Source organism: Solanum verrucosum, unplaced genomic scaffold (genome assembly GCF_900185275.1).
Source record: "Solanum verrucosum unplaced genomic scaffold, falcon-dt-bn FXZP01000277.1, whole genome shotgun sequence".
In the NCBI taxonomy this organism is placed as follows: domain Eukaryota; kingdom Viridiplantae; phylum Streptophyta; class Magnoliopsida; order Solanales; family Solanaceae; genus Solanum; species Solanum verrucosum.
Genome location: NW_026019945.1, coordinates 3,098,831 through 3,113,296, shown reverse-complemented (window position 1 = coordinate 3,113,296; position 14,466 = coordinate 3,098,831). Strand labels below are relative to the sequence as shown.

At 30.8% G+C, this 14,466-nt stretch overlaps 2 protein-coding genes across 2 annotated transcripts; one reads left to right on the top strand and one right to left on the bottom strand.

The window, feature by feature from the left end:
* Positions 1 to 6,576: 6,576 nt before the first annotated feature.
* On the top strand, positions 6,577 to 9,852 carry LOC125807040 (protein RICE SALT SENSITIVE 3-like). The gene is made up of 7 exons (XM_049486800.1): positions 6,577 to 7,028; positions 7,103 to 7,153; positions 7,735 to 7,863; positions 8,048 to 8,153; positions 8,263 to 8,304; positions 8,592 to 8,648; positions 8,919 to 9,852. The coding sequence occupies exons 1-7, from the start codon at positions 6,898 to 6,900 to the stop codon at positions 9,663 to 9,665; spliced, it is 1,263 nt and encodes a 420-aa protein (XP_049342757.1). The 5' UTR covers positions 6,577 to 6,897; the 3' UTR covers positions 9,666 to 9,852.
* A 3,147-nt stretch (positions 9,853 to 12,999) lies between these two features.
* Positions 13,000 to 13,725, bottom strand: LOC125807274 (probable membrane-associated kinase regulator 1). Its single transcript, XM_049486985.1, has one exon. It carries the CDS (start codon positions 13,723 to 13,725, stop codon positions 13,000 to 13,002), a length of 726 nt encoding a protein of 241 aa, XP_049342942.1.
* Between the last annotated feature and the right edge of the window lie 741 nt (positions 13,726 to 14,466).

Sequence of the window (14,466 nt, the reverse complement as noted above, 5' to 3'; positions counted from 1 at the left end):
CATAGCAAACATAATGTTTGTTAAGGAGCATCAGATTGTATACATTAATGAGAGCATCAGATTTGTATAAAATCGTTGGCAGCCTCTCATTTGTATAAATCACTGGCAGCCTCTCATTTGTATAAATCGCTGGCAACCTCTCAATTCAATTTTATGTGTTTGTATATCTGCATAAACTTTGAATTTGTATATAATTGAATTGAAATAAAACGTTTGTATATCAAATCTCTCTCTCCCTCCCTCGCTTATACAAACACAAATTATACATTGTATTTTGTATAATCTGTGTTTGTATAAAACGAGAAAGAGAGAAAAACAAAAGAGAACTGGGCAAGAGAAGATTTGTATTGTATAATTATAAGTGTATAAGACGAAGATATATGTATTTGCATGTGTATATACAATTTTCTCTCGCTTTATACAAACAGAAACACAATTTATACATTTGTGTTTGTATAAAATGAGAGAGGCGAGGGAGAGATTGGCGAGCGACAGAGGGAGAGTGACGAGCTACAGGTTACAATAAAATCAAACTGTGGTTATAGCATTTAATTTGCTATTATATACAATTTTCCCTTAAATGATTCAAACACATTCAACACAATTTTTTTTAACATCTAACATCTCTATACTTTCATATCATCATATGAATCAGTATATATTTATGAAGAGTGATCTCGTTTTCACTTTATAAGAAATTGTCCTTAAAATAGGACTTGTAAATTAAAGAGGGAGAAAAACAGTGTAGGCTTATCTAGAACAAAACACAAACACACACATTAATAAGTAATAACCAAAATCAATTATTCATTCTCTCGATTTATGTGACTATTTTTAGTTTTTTATATTTAGTACTAACAATTTAATTTTAAATTTTTCAGTTTACTCTTAATAAATTAATTATATAACCACTCAAAATATATATGACTCATTTTAGATTATAATTTCTAAGTCTATCAAACATCGGTATGTGCATTAAGTCGAAAGTGTACTAAATAAGAGCATTTGACACTACAATCTAAAAAGAAGCGCAACCTATTACACTAAAGTTCCCGTTATATGGGGGATTCAAAAGGATCAAATAATAAGAGGTTATCGTACACAATTTTACCACATATTTCTCCAACGACTTCTTTCCACAATTTGAACCTCATGATCTCCTAATCACGTGACATTAACTTTACTAATAACTTGAAGCCTCTTTTCAAATTTGACACTACAATATAATCCCAAAATTCAAACTTTAAGGAGTCATTTGGTATAAGGTACAAGTATAATAATTTAAAGAATAAAATGTAGGATTATTTTGTCTTGTATTTAGTTGAAGGTATTAGACCATACTAGAATTATTATCCCTATCATATATACCTTAGTGATGATATAAGTTATCTCATATATATTGTAAAATAAATTATTTCAAAATATTTAATCACAAGTTAACTTGTTCCTAATTAAACTTTCTAAAATAATTATTTACGGAATAACTTGTTTTCAATCAAACGATCGTCATTACTTATATTTGCCAACCTCAATTTGCTTGTGTGTAGCGCGTGAGGGAGAAATATTGACTGCTCCGCAATTCGTGCGCTACTCATTTCTTTATGAGAAACGATGCACCGACTCACTGCCATCGCACGTGTGCACGTGACTCCTTAATCACTAATTTTACAGCTTTATTTTGATTAATTATAACATTAACCTTTTTCTTAAGAGTTGGAAAACTATTGTACAATTTTCCATTTCTTTTTTTCCTAAAATGATTGACATTCGACACACTCTCATTAAGAAAATCACCCATTCTTTTTTCAATCTGGCGTTATATTATAAAAAAATAAATTTTAGTGATAATAAATATATGTATTAACAAAGAATGTTAAAGTCTTTACTGACATTCATTAATTGCTATTAGATCCAATAACGTTATAGGATTTAGAAACATCTACAAAGAGGGTTAGTTACCCCTAAAAATGTCACCAATTAAATGCCGCTAAAAAATAATTTTTATTTAATGTATATAAATAATTTAAGGCACATTATCGATAAATAATAACTCAGATAGATTCTATTATGATACCATATAACAACATTAATTTTGGACCTAATTTAACTTTTAAAAAAAATTAAGTTCAAATCATATTAAGAAGACCACTTATCTCTTTTTTCATTTGAAATGGAAATTTTTAACGAGGATTAATCATTCTTTTTCACCACAATCATAAAACTTAAAAGAACCTTTCTTTCTAATTTCTATACTTTTGTTTTATCAAATTAATGCACGTCGTTTTCGAAACTCGACAAACGTGCAAAATAATAGATTATGAAATCCAAAATGTTTATAAATATTCACCAATGAATTATTGATGAGACGCAGAATGATGTTAGGAAAAAACAATAAACAATTTGTGTATTTTTTATTTACCCTAATCGACGTATATAGGCGTGTTAATTAACGATTATTAACTAATAAGTTAAAGTACAATACTAATTAGTTATAATTAAATGAAAAAACTTATATAAACAATTATGTTGCGCTTATATACTTATACTAGTGTTCAAATACAATATTTGGGAACGGAAAAAACATTAGAATAAATAAGTTTCAAGTTCATCATAGAAAATTATATTGTTTGAACAAATTTAATCCCCTTATAATTACTTAATATATGAATGAGTTTATTGCACGATAGAAATACTAACAATTTAAATGGTAAATGTTCGAATTTCTATTAGTGAACGTTTGGAAATTATCACGTGGCTTTATGCAAAAATCATGAATTTTTTAAAAAGTATTTTTGGTCCAAAAAGGTTATCAATTAATAATTTGATCAAAGTCAAAGTCGAGCCGAATTATAATAATAACGCGAGACTTATTTTCTTCTTAATTCTTTTAAAAACTAATAAAACTTTTATATATAAGTGCAAAATCTTTATTATTTTTAGTCAATGAAGCCAACTTGATTTTTTATTTTTATTTTTATAAAAGAGAAACTTATTCAAATTTTATTTCCATTCATTTCTCAAGTTATATATAGTTTAGTCATTTTTGTTCTTAGCTTCAAAACTAAAAGTTGATTTAATGGAATATTAATTTAAATGACATTCAGCAACTAGAATAAGACCAATAAATTATTATAAGCAAAATTTAGAGTTCCAATATATATATATATATATCTTTATTTATTTTTAACTATTTTGAGATTCCTTCACGTGCAGCTGACGCTCTTGAGTTGAAGAATACGTAATTAGAGATTTTTAAAAAAAAATAATTTGGAGATTTCGAGTTTTTTATTTTCTTCCTTTTGGGATAGCTGCTTCGTAGTAAAGAAAGGTCTTTTTTACTGAAAAAAAAAGGCAAAAAAAATAAATAAAAAGGTCTTTTTATTATCATAATGACACTTAATTTATTAATTATATTTACCAACTGAGAATCCAATTTTTATAATGATTTCATATCTAAACCTCTCAGAGAGTCAGTTTTGCTTTTGACTGGTAAAGATTCTGTGCTCCATTGAATTTCCATACATGCCCTTCATCCTATTTTAATACAAAATCAACCTCCGTTTTATCGATCGGACTAAATTCAAATTCGTGTTTTGCAAGTATTTTTTATTTATGTCGATTCAAATTTGAAATGTCTGATTAATGGTGGAGGATTCTAACTATCTTATCAAAACTCATGTTGATTTTTATTTCATGAGTTTATATATAAAACTGATAAGATGTTTACACAAAATTGATAACCCTCAGTCGTTTTTAACTTTTGTCGTATTCTCTACTCTTCGTGTGAGTACTCTATATTAAGTACTTTATGTGCCTAACACTTTGTAATAATCTACAAATCATACAAAATATATAAATTATACCAAACAAATCTATGCGACAGACTCGTTCCAAAATGTGTTTATCAGCTCATATGTCTAATTTAATAACTGAATGCTGAAGTGTTATACTCACTTTCTTTTTTTGATACCAAAGTCATGGGAGTTGTTGTGCGATATTAAAATGACATGTTTTTTTAATCATTTAGGTGCAGTGAAGATGCCTTTGATCACATAGCTAGGTTAACAGTTGACTGGATTATCAAATTGTCCTGTATGTAGTTTATACTCGAATTAATTTTAGTATATCACTTAATTAATAATTATTATTATTATTATAAAAAATGTATTTTTTTCTTCATTTTATTTTCTTTCAACAAAAAGTCTTCTAATATATATGGTGTCAGAGTCAGAATTTTAATTAAGGAATTCAAAATCTGAAAAAGTAAATATACAACTAGCTGAATGAGATTCGACATCTACTATATATATATATATATATATAGTAAAATATTTTTAACCATATATAAATAATAGTATAATTTTCTGCCAAAGGTAATGAATATATGAATATATATATATATAGTAAAATATTTTTAACCATATATAAATAATAGTATAATTTTCTGCCAAAGGTAATGAAACCTCCTGACCATAAAATGGCTCTGTCCTATTAATTTAAGTGATTGTGATAAATTTTTCTTCCTATTCTCTTTTTAAAAAATAAAATAAAATAAAAATCAATTGTTGATTGCATGAAAATCATGGAAACCTTTAATTAATTGATTACCGCACCATGTTTTCACACAAAAATGAATTTTTTTCTTGTATTAAATAGTGATATTTCTACTCCAAGAGACATACTCATGTGCTCACCCCTCCAAGATTGGCATTTTAATTTAAACTTACCAATTTTCTTGTTTGACTTGCTTATTGACCTTTAAGTTTGAACATTAATACAAATGACAAGTTTGTCTTTGTATAATGGGTTGGCAATGTCCCCTTCAAAATCTTCAATTTCCCACTAGGTAATAGTATAACAACCATTGATTAAATAAACAAATTAAATATAAATGGATTTTGAAGTATAAAATGTACAATAGTGTACAAAAGATATTAATACACAAACATGAGTTAAATCATGTATTTATACTCAAAATATGAACTATGTGACATAAATAATTTGATGAATGAATCTCTACTTTGAGTTTGAAATTTTAACTCACATTCTAAAGAAATTAAATGTGATACTACTATTACGATAGTCCATCAAAACAGTCTCTCTTTATTTAAAAGGTAAGGCTAAGACTAGAGACGGAGCTAGTAAAGGCCTAGTTCATCAAAAGAATCTCTCCATTTTAAAAAGGTAAGGGTAAGATCTGAAGAGACGAAGCTAATAAGGGTTAGGGGTTCATCCAAAATTCATTAGGCGGAAAATCACATTATTTATATATAACTAAAATTATTTCTATGTATATATAGTACATATTACAGTACCTCCTTCAACTTCTTCGTCTGTGTGCACAATTCTTCTCATTTTGATTCTCCTTAATAAGATTTCGATGTTCCACTATTGACTTATGCTTTCCTTTCTTTCAATTATATTTATGAAATTACATCGAGTATATTATTATTGTTCTCGAAACATTCTTGAATGCATAGATTTTTATTTAGCATCACGTGCAAAACAATGATAATCACTCATATAAAATAAAAGGATTGGGTGTAACTTGCAAGAAATATTGAAGATTAAAAAAAATAAATTATTTTTCTTTTCAAAATAACCAAGAGAAGGGCAAAATAGTAACTTGACATTTGTAGGCACGAGCCTCCTTTTTGGCTGCTCTTGTGCAGTGTAAGCGCTTTGTTAGGGAGGGAAGATAAAAGCTGTCCCCACCACCTCTCATTTTTTCATGGTAAATTACAAAAGCAAACAAAATATAAACATATCCTTCACACACTCTCACACCCCACACACGCACGCACGCACCTCCAAAAATATTTTTTTATTTTTAATTCGGCGGTCGATACTCGTATCAAATCCACATTGATTAAATTTAGATTCATGTTCAAAAATTTTGTATATGAAGTGAAGCTCTCTCTGATAAAAGTTACTCCATTTTATAACTATGGTTTGAACTATTTCAACTCAATCTTTGTTATTTCCTACATTTCAATTGAAGTATTTTAAGTTGACTGAATATAAAATTTAAGTAAAAATGAAGATTTATGAATCTTGTGGCGAGTAGTTTTTAAAAAATTTCTAGTGTTAAACTTATTAAAGTTGTAATTAGAAAATCTACTAACCATAGAAAGAAATACTTTTTTTTTGTTTTAATTTGTTTGACCTATTCTACCTTTTAGTTTGTTTTAAAAAATGATCATTTTCCCTTTTTAGCAACTCTTTAGTTTCTACTTTTTACGGTTAAAGATCAAAAGATTAATTTTTTTTAAAAAGTAGATTTAACATATTTTTAATTTTATATCAAGTCAAACAACTTAAAAGAAGATTTTTTTTAAAAAAATACTAATAGATTAAAAAGAAAAGTAAGCCACACCAATCATTGGGATAAAGCTATTTTTTTTTTAATTAGAAATTTCGAATTCAATCGGAATATAAAAAAATCTTTTGTAAAGTGATGTGAATTTAAAATAATCGAACTCCAAATAAAGAATATAAAAAGTAAACAACTTAAATTGGGGCGGAGGGAGTAGTAAAAACCTTCTTCCTCTCTCCTTTTACTAAAGCCATTCCATTTTGATTTTTTTGGTTTGCCTTTTCTTGGTTTCACCCAAGTAGTCAGATTTGGTAATCTAATACAGAGGAAGGTAAAAAGTAGAACATACAAAGGGGAAGGGGGTAGTGGGAATGTGAAGAAGAAAAAAGGGTCTCTATCTTTGTGGTTCATAAGCATTTGTATTGTATAGTTTTTGCTCAACAAGATAAAAATAAAAATAAAAAAATTGAATCTTTAAGAGAAATTTTTCTACAGGAGTTGAGTTTGAGTGTTGAGAAGAGAAAAGGGGTTTAGTTTTTATTAAAGAGAGAAGTGGGAAACAAAGAAAAAAAAGGGAAAAAATGGTGGGCTCAGGAACATCAGATAGAAGCAAAGAAGCAGTAGGGATGATGGCCCTTCATGAGGCACTTAGAAGCGTCTGTCTTAACACAGACTGGACTTATTCAGTCTTCTGGACCATTCGTCCTCGACCGTATGTGTCTTTCCCATGCTTCTTCTCTGTTTTTCTTGTCTTTTGGGGGTCCTCATTTTTTGTCTTATTTGCAGGAGAGTTAGAGGTGGTAATGGTTGTAAAGTTGGAGATGACAATGGTAGCTTGTGAGTATTTTGATATCTTACCCATTTTTTGGAACAAGAAAATGGACTTATAAATCTATTCTTTTAGCTAACTTGTTTGGGATTGAGCTGCAGTTATTGTTGCTGTTGTTGTTCAAGAAAATGGAGTTCAAAATCTCTCTTTTTTTTAGCTAACTTGTTTGGGATTGTAGTTATTGATGTTCAAGAAAATGGACTTCAAACTCTTTTTATAGCTGTGTCAAAAAAGAAAAGAAGTGGGGTTTTGTATAGCCGATCCCAACTTGTTTGGAACTGAGGCGTAGTTATTTTTGTTCAAGAAAATGGGATTTAGCCTCTTTTTATAGCTGACCCACCTTGTTTGGGATTGAGCCATAGTTATTGTTGTTCAAGAAAATGGACTTTAGTCTCTTTTTTAGTTGTGTAAAGAAAGATATGTTCTTAAATGAAGAACTAAGGATTCATATAGCCGACCCCGAATTGTTTGGGACTGAGACTTAGTTATTGTTATTAAAGAAAATGGATTTCAAAAAGAAGGAAAAAAGATCTTTTTTTTTTAGCTGAAAGATTGTAACTTTGCTTTCTTTTTGTGTTGATTTATGCAGGATGTTGATGTGGGAAGATGGATTCTGCAGAGGTAGAGGAACAGATTGCTTGGAAGAGATGGATGGTGAAGATCTTGTGAGAAAAGCCTTCAGCAAAATGTCCATTCAGTTATATAATTATGGAGAAGGGTGGGTACTGGGTAGGTGATTTGGTTGGTATTGGATTTTTGAAACTCTCCATCTCCACACTCTCTCACCACTTCTATGACTGAATAATAATGGACAATAGTATAAATAGAGAATCAAAAGGTGGAGGAGACAAAGATTTGTGACTATTTTTTCTATTTTGATTGGTTGGGTTTTGGTTTTGCAGGTTGATGGGTAAAGTTGCCTCTGATAAGTGTCATAAATGGGTTTTCAAGGAGCCTACTGAATGTGAACCAAACATATCAAATTACTGGCAGAGTTCATTTGATGCTGTATGTTTACTTGCATTTATGTTTGGTTATCTTAGGGAACTGATTTTTTCATTTGCCAATTATTGGTCTGAGAAAGATTGTATGGTTGATGATGATTTAACTTCTGCAGCTCCCACCTGAGTGGACTGACCAGTTTGAGTCAGGGATTCAGGTCAGATTCACAACTCTAGAACAATAATTGCCTCTCTATCTTATTTATTTACAAAATGGAGTCTTGGTGTAACTGGTAAAGTTGCCTCCATGTGACCAGGAGGTCACGGGGTCGGGTTCGAGTTGTGGATCCACCTTTGTGGTTCTTGCCCTTCCCGGACCCCGCGCATAGTGGGAAGTTAGTGTGCACCAGGCTGGCCTATATGAAGATTTCTTGGCTTGCTTTGTATGCCATTATTTGCTTAGCTTTGTGCGTGTGTGTGACAGTGTACTGTTTTTATCTTGCAGACTATTGCTGTGATTCAAGCTGGACATGGCCTACTGCAATTGGGATCCTGCAAGATTGTAAGACTCATTTTCCCTAAAAAAGAGTTATTGTTTATTTTCGTTGTTACTATAATCTTTGTTTATCTCTAAGGACATGTGATTACTGATCGATCACCTATGTTGGCCAGACATTTTTTTAAAATGCCAACAGTATGTGTCGGATCCTCCAAAAGTAGTGCATTTTTTGGAGTATCTAACATGGGTACTAGTCCGAGTAACATAGTTGGTCACTTAATATGAATTAAGTACTTTGATCTAATTTGGATAAGAATGTTGTATCCTTCTCAGATACCGGAAGACCTCCATTTCGTGTTAAGAATGAGGCACACGTTCGAGTCTCTAGGCTATCAATCTGGTTTCTATTTGTCACAGCTATTTTCTTCAACAAGGACTAGTTCACCTTCATCTGCAATTCCTCTTAAGCAGCCGACTATGCCAATTCGCGCTCCTCCTCCACTTTTCAACTGGGGACCAAGGCCAATTCCTTCAGCATCTTCGCTACTATCCTCTCCCAACTTCCAAAACTCCGCAAGACTTGGTATTCCACAGTCGAAAGATGAATCACATATGTTCCTTCAACTTCCTCATTCATCCGAACCACGAATGGAAGACATGATGGGAGCTGCTGCTGATCATGAGAGTGATATCAAGTGGCCTAATGGATTAACTTTCTTTAGTGCTCTCACTGGTAGAAATGATGATTCCAGGATCCTGTTCAATCCTGATAGCTTAGGTTCCAAATCGGATCATAATCAGCACCCGCTTAGTCTTGATGGGAAGACTTCAAATCCGAACTCAGATGCTTCTAGCTTGCACAACAACGGAGCTGCTAATCCAAACGATTTCTTGAGCCTGGATAGCCACCCTGAGAGCGTTCGGAAGATGGACAAGTTCAAGAGAAGCTATACACTTCCTGCTAGGATGGCTTCATCTTCTAATTCATCGACTTCACTTGATCAGCACGCAAATAATCCTGGAGAATATAGGAATGAAGGAGGAATGTACCCTGATGTGATGGAGAGATTCTTGGAATGATCTTTCTAGGGTTATGGTGGGGAGAAGTTGTACTTAAGAAAAAGCTTTTAGTTGTGTTTTCTGCTTAATTTAGTGCTCTTTTAATAGTTTGGTTTTCCTTCATCCTTTGGACCATTGAATGTTTCCACTTTTTCTTGTAGTCTTTTTTATCAGTTCATCTCGAAATGAAGGAAAATTTATGCTTCTCCATGATTTTCTTGTAGGAAGAATATGGATGTCTAGTAGATTTAAAATTAGTGTAGTGTTGTCTGGATCCTTAAAAATGTCGTTGCGCTTGTATCGCATCATTAAAATGTCATGTATTTCTGGAGGATTTAACATGGTTTTAATTAATGGTTTCTTAAAAAGAATTCGAGCAATATAAAAATTTTAAGGCGTCTCAATTTAAGTGTGTTAGTTTGACTGTACAGGAAATTTAAGAAATAAAGGGAGATTTTTAAACATTGTGGTCTTAAATTTGCTACGTAAAATGTTAGAAAAAGTAAGACGTTTAAATTAGGACGGTGGGAGTAATTACAGGGTCAAAGTTGAGGATTGTTTTGTGTGAGCTTAGTATAACCACTACATATGTGGGTCAACATTTGAAAAATAGGGTATGATGACAAATAATAGATCAACTCCTATTGACATTTGGTGAGTTGACATTACACAATAAAGGAGCCCAAATATTCAAAATATTTTTTAGTTATAACTTTACGTTCTAAGATAAATCTAAAATAGTACTCTTACGTAAATACTGTATCTACAAGAACATTACTGCTTGGTCTCTCTCTTTATTTTTTTTATTTTCTCAATACGATGTTTGATATATATATTGAAATTTGATAAATTTAAATTTTCTCCTCGTAAAGCCGAGGCCTCTTTGATAAAACGAATAACAATTGATCCTACCTTTTCCTCTCGTTGATGTTTTGAGTGGAGGACCCATTTGTACGATATTTCAACAAAATCATTAGGAATTTATAAAAAAGTGAAAAAAAAATGTATATTCGAAAGTAAAAGATGTGTAATCATCCATCACTTTTATTCGAACCTAGTCATGTAGAGCTAGCTTGAAAGGTAAGAATTCTATTGAACTCATACAAACTATATATAATTATTGAAAAATTTATCAAATACATATATATTATAAATTTCAGAATCATAAACTTTAAAATTCTGAATCAGTCTTTACCCATAATAGATACCGGACATTAGAAAAAAACATTACAAAAAAATAAAAAATTGACGTCTTTTTTATTTTTTTTTCTTTGTACTGTTTGAGAAGAGTTGGCACTTGGTGTCTTGTCATGGGGCATATTTTGAGAGGCGGGAAGATGAAACTAGAGTAGCTTTTGGTCGTGAAATGATGTTGAAGCTTCTTTATTCCTTAATTTTTGCCTTGACACACAGGACGAACTACTAGAATCCAAAGATAGCAACTTTTTTCTTTGGCTAGGTTTTAATTTGATAGTCCGTATCTATATTAAAGTTCGATTAATTAAAATTTACACGGTATATATAGAGCCAATTTGGGAGAAGCGTTTGGTATGAAGGATTTCCAGACCCCACTTAGTGAGATTTCACTGGGTATGTTGTTGTTGTTGTTGTTTGGTATGAAGGATTTCTTTTCTATATTCAAAGCTCAACATTGAGACATCTGGTTAAGAGCGGAATAATAGTATTAAAACAAGAACTCGCCCTATCAATTTATTTATATAATTAGACGTGAAATTTATGTAAAAAAATAAATTCATTTTTTATGATATTAGATACATCATAGTAATATTTATGTTGTTATAAGGGAATCTTACTAGCTCATTTGATTGATTAACTAAATTTTTCCTTTATTGATGAGAGGTTGATTTTCCATTTTGTAATATTCTCTACCATTTTTTCTAAAAAAAATATAGTTATAAGATTTTTAAACTTATAATTTTATTAGATATGCTATATAATATTTGTTTAATTATAAAAATTTATCATCAAGGATAAAATGAGAAGTTTTTTTTTCTTCATAGGATCAATAGTGTTCTCACATTCCCTCCAGCATGACTCGAATTCTGAACCTATCGATCATTGATGGAGGTTATCAATCACTTGACTAAGCCTCACTTGTAAAAATAAGAAATTCAAATTAAATTATTTTTGGATTCTTGGAAAATCACTCTTTATTAACCGAACTCAAAATCTCAAAAATATAAACAAAATAGCGTCACGTATGTTTAAATTTAAAATTAGTTAGAGATGACTTATATAAATCATTTCATATTTATTTATTATGTCCAAGTCAGTATCAAGAGAGTTTATCATGTATAATTTTTAAAGGTTACTTTTCGTTTTATTTAAATTTTGATCGCTATATCCGGACAGACTTTCTTAAAACTAACATTTCACATAATAATCAAGTTTTATTGGAAACTAACTTTCATCTTATCTTATATGTTATGTGTTTTTTTATAATAATATCAATTAAAAAATATTCATACAAATGGGATTGTTATAAAAACAGTGAAAAACTTTGCTCGTCAGGTAAGGATAATGTCTTAAGTTAAAAGTGAGAATACTAGACTATATCTCCTATCGATCCCCAGCGATGAACTTTCTGTCCAAGTAAGTTCTTTGAGAAATCAATAGAATATTGTCATAGACAAATTGTTTATCATTATGATAATGTCAAATGGAATTACATTATTAATATATGCAGATGAGTATTCCTTATAGATTGATAGACTTAAACCTTGTTCTTACATGACCTGATCAATTCAATCAGGCATTTGATCACAACTTTATTTTATTATTAAAATCTTTGACAACATGAAAAAAATCCAATGCTTGGATGGAATTAGGGAAAGACTATCTTTAATTGGTACTTAATAAAAAAACAATGCTTGGACGGACTTTCTTGTAACAAAAATTAATAGGTATATTGCATTCATTTGTTTGATATGATATACAATCTCTACCCTTTCAATCAACCTTGCAAAACGTGAATTTGGATTAACTTGGCCAGTGAGTACGTATACAAGGTGATTATAAAAAGCAAGTAAAGAGATTAGGAAACAAAACATGATCAAAATCTATTTGACATAGAAGGTTTATCACAAACCTTGCACAAATCAAAGCTTAATCACTTACATGACTTCAGAAAAATATTATCTCCCAAAATCATAAATCAATAATTACCAAAGTTAAAAATTTAGTCAATCATCACCACACATGCCAATCAATTAGTAATGTCAATCTTTCAACCTATGTTGCTCGTATTCGATTCTCTAAAATGTACTATTTTTGAAATATCTGACATGTACCTATTGCCATCGATATTTTGGAAAAATCCGAGCAACATAGCCTTTCAACGACGAGAAATCCTCGCTCTTCTTGTTGGTTCCATAGCGTGACATTCTCTGCAAGTTGACATAAACTTCCTGAAAACTCTACGCAAAAGCCAAAATCTCACTTTTCTTTTACCATTTTCCTTCATCTGTTTCCTCGACTTCAACTCTTTGCCTCCTTTCGCACTCTGTTTCTGAGATTTCGAAACAAATTGCCCTTTTTTCTTCATAACTGGAGCTGAAAATTGGTGTTTTTTCTTCATTACTGGTGCTGGTGTCACAATAAACTGCCATTTTGGCGAAACTCCAGTATGCAGAGTAGTCGAAAAATTCATATTATTTGACGAATTTCTATACATAGCAAACGCTGAATTCTTCCCTTGATTTATCAATTTCCTTTCAGAAGATTCGCTCGTGCTGGTCCTCGCGCTACTGCTGCAACTGCTACGACTATTCGTGCTGTTGCTGCGCGAGGACCAGAGCGAATCTCTGCTACTAGCATTACTTGTTCTGCTCGTTGATCGCGAAAATGAAATCGGACTATTGATATTACTTACCGGTTGACAGGGGAAATAATGCGGCAATAACCGTCCATTGAAGAACAAATGATCCGCCGGAGATTTCGGAGATCCCGGCGAAACACTACCGGAAAATTCAAATTCCATTTCTTCTCCTTCCTGAACCGGCATAATTATTGGAAATGAAAATCTGTCACCTGAATTGCTCTTTCTACCACGATTTTCCATCAGATTTACAACTATTTTCGTTGTAAATAGAGATAAATCGGAGAATTTGTAACTCAATCGATACAATTGATCATATTATAAACGTTTTTTATACTCGATCACGAAATTATTTGTTGATATGAAAAATGTATAAAGAGTTGGCTTTTTCCCCCTAAAGAGGGGATAAATGGACCCCTTGTTTGGGAATTGCTAATAAAGATTAGTGGTCTAAATGACTAAAAATCATGTGATATTTTTTTTAAAACAATACTTTAAGTTGCCAACTATAGATTTGATTAATTTAGTTAGTCTATATGGATAAGTAATCATATTGGAAGCGTGTAGATTTACTGAATATTAGTGTATGAAATTATGTTGATATGTAGTGTATATTATATAATAATAACTAGTTTACTGCTATTATTAATTTGATACAGATCATCATAATCAAGATTAGTGACCCGTTGGCTTAAAAGTCAATGAGAAGAGATTGAGATTTATTACTTGCTCTATTGCAACTAGAGGATTTAAGAACTTCGATTTCTCAAGATTTTAACAGTGAAATATAATTATATTCCTTTTCATACCCTCCGTCTCAAATTATTTGTCGTTTTAGAAATTGAAGAAAAAAATTAATTATTATTCTTGAAGACTATAAACACTTAGTTATGTGTGATGTTACGAATGTTTAAATAGTAATAAAGAATAAAATAGTTAAACAACCCTTCTTATTATTGTTTCTTAAGAGGCACGTAAAAAAAG

Excerpts from the sequence above, each read along its gene's own strand:
- LOC125807040 (XM_049486800.1), top strand. The coding sequence starts at position 6,898 with ATGGTGGGCTCAGGAACATCAGATAGAAGCAAAGAAGCAGTAGGGATG. Across the intron at positions 8,305-8,591 it reads AGTTTGAGTCAGGGATTCAG|ACTATTGCTGTGATTCAAGC; the intron begins GTCAGATTCACA and ends TTTATCTTGCAG. Across the intron at positions 8,649-8,918 it reads AATTGGGATCCTGCAAGATT|ATACCGGAAGACCTCCATTT; the intron begins GTAAGACTCATT and ends TATCCTTCTCAG.
- LOC125807274 (XM_049486985.1), bottom strand. The coding sequence starts at position 13,725 with ATGGAAAATCGTGGTAGAAAGAGCAATTCAGGTGACAGATTTTCATTT.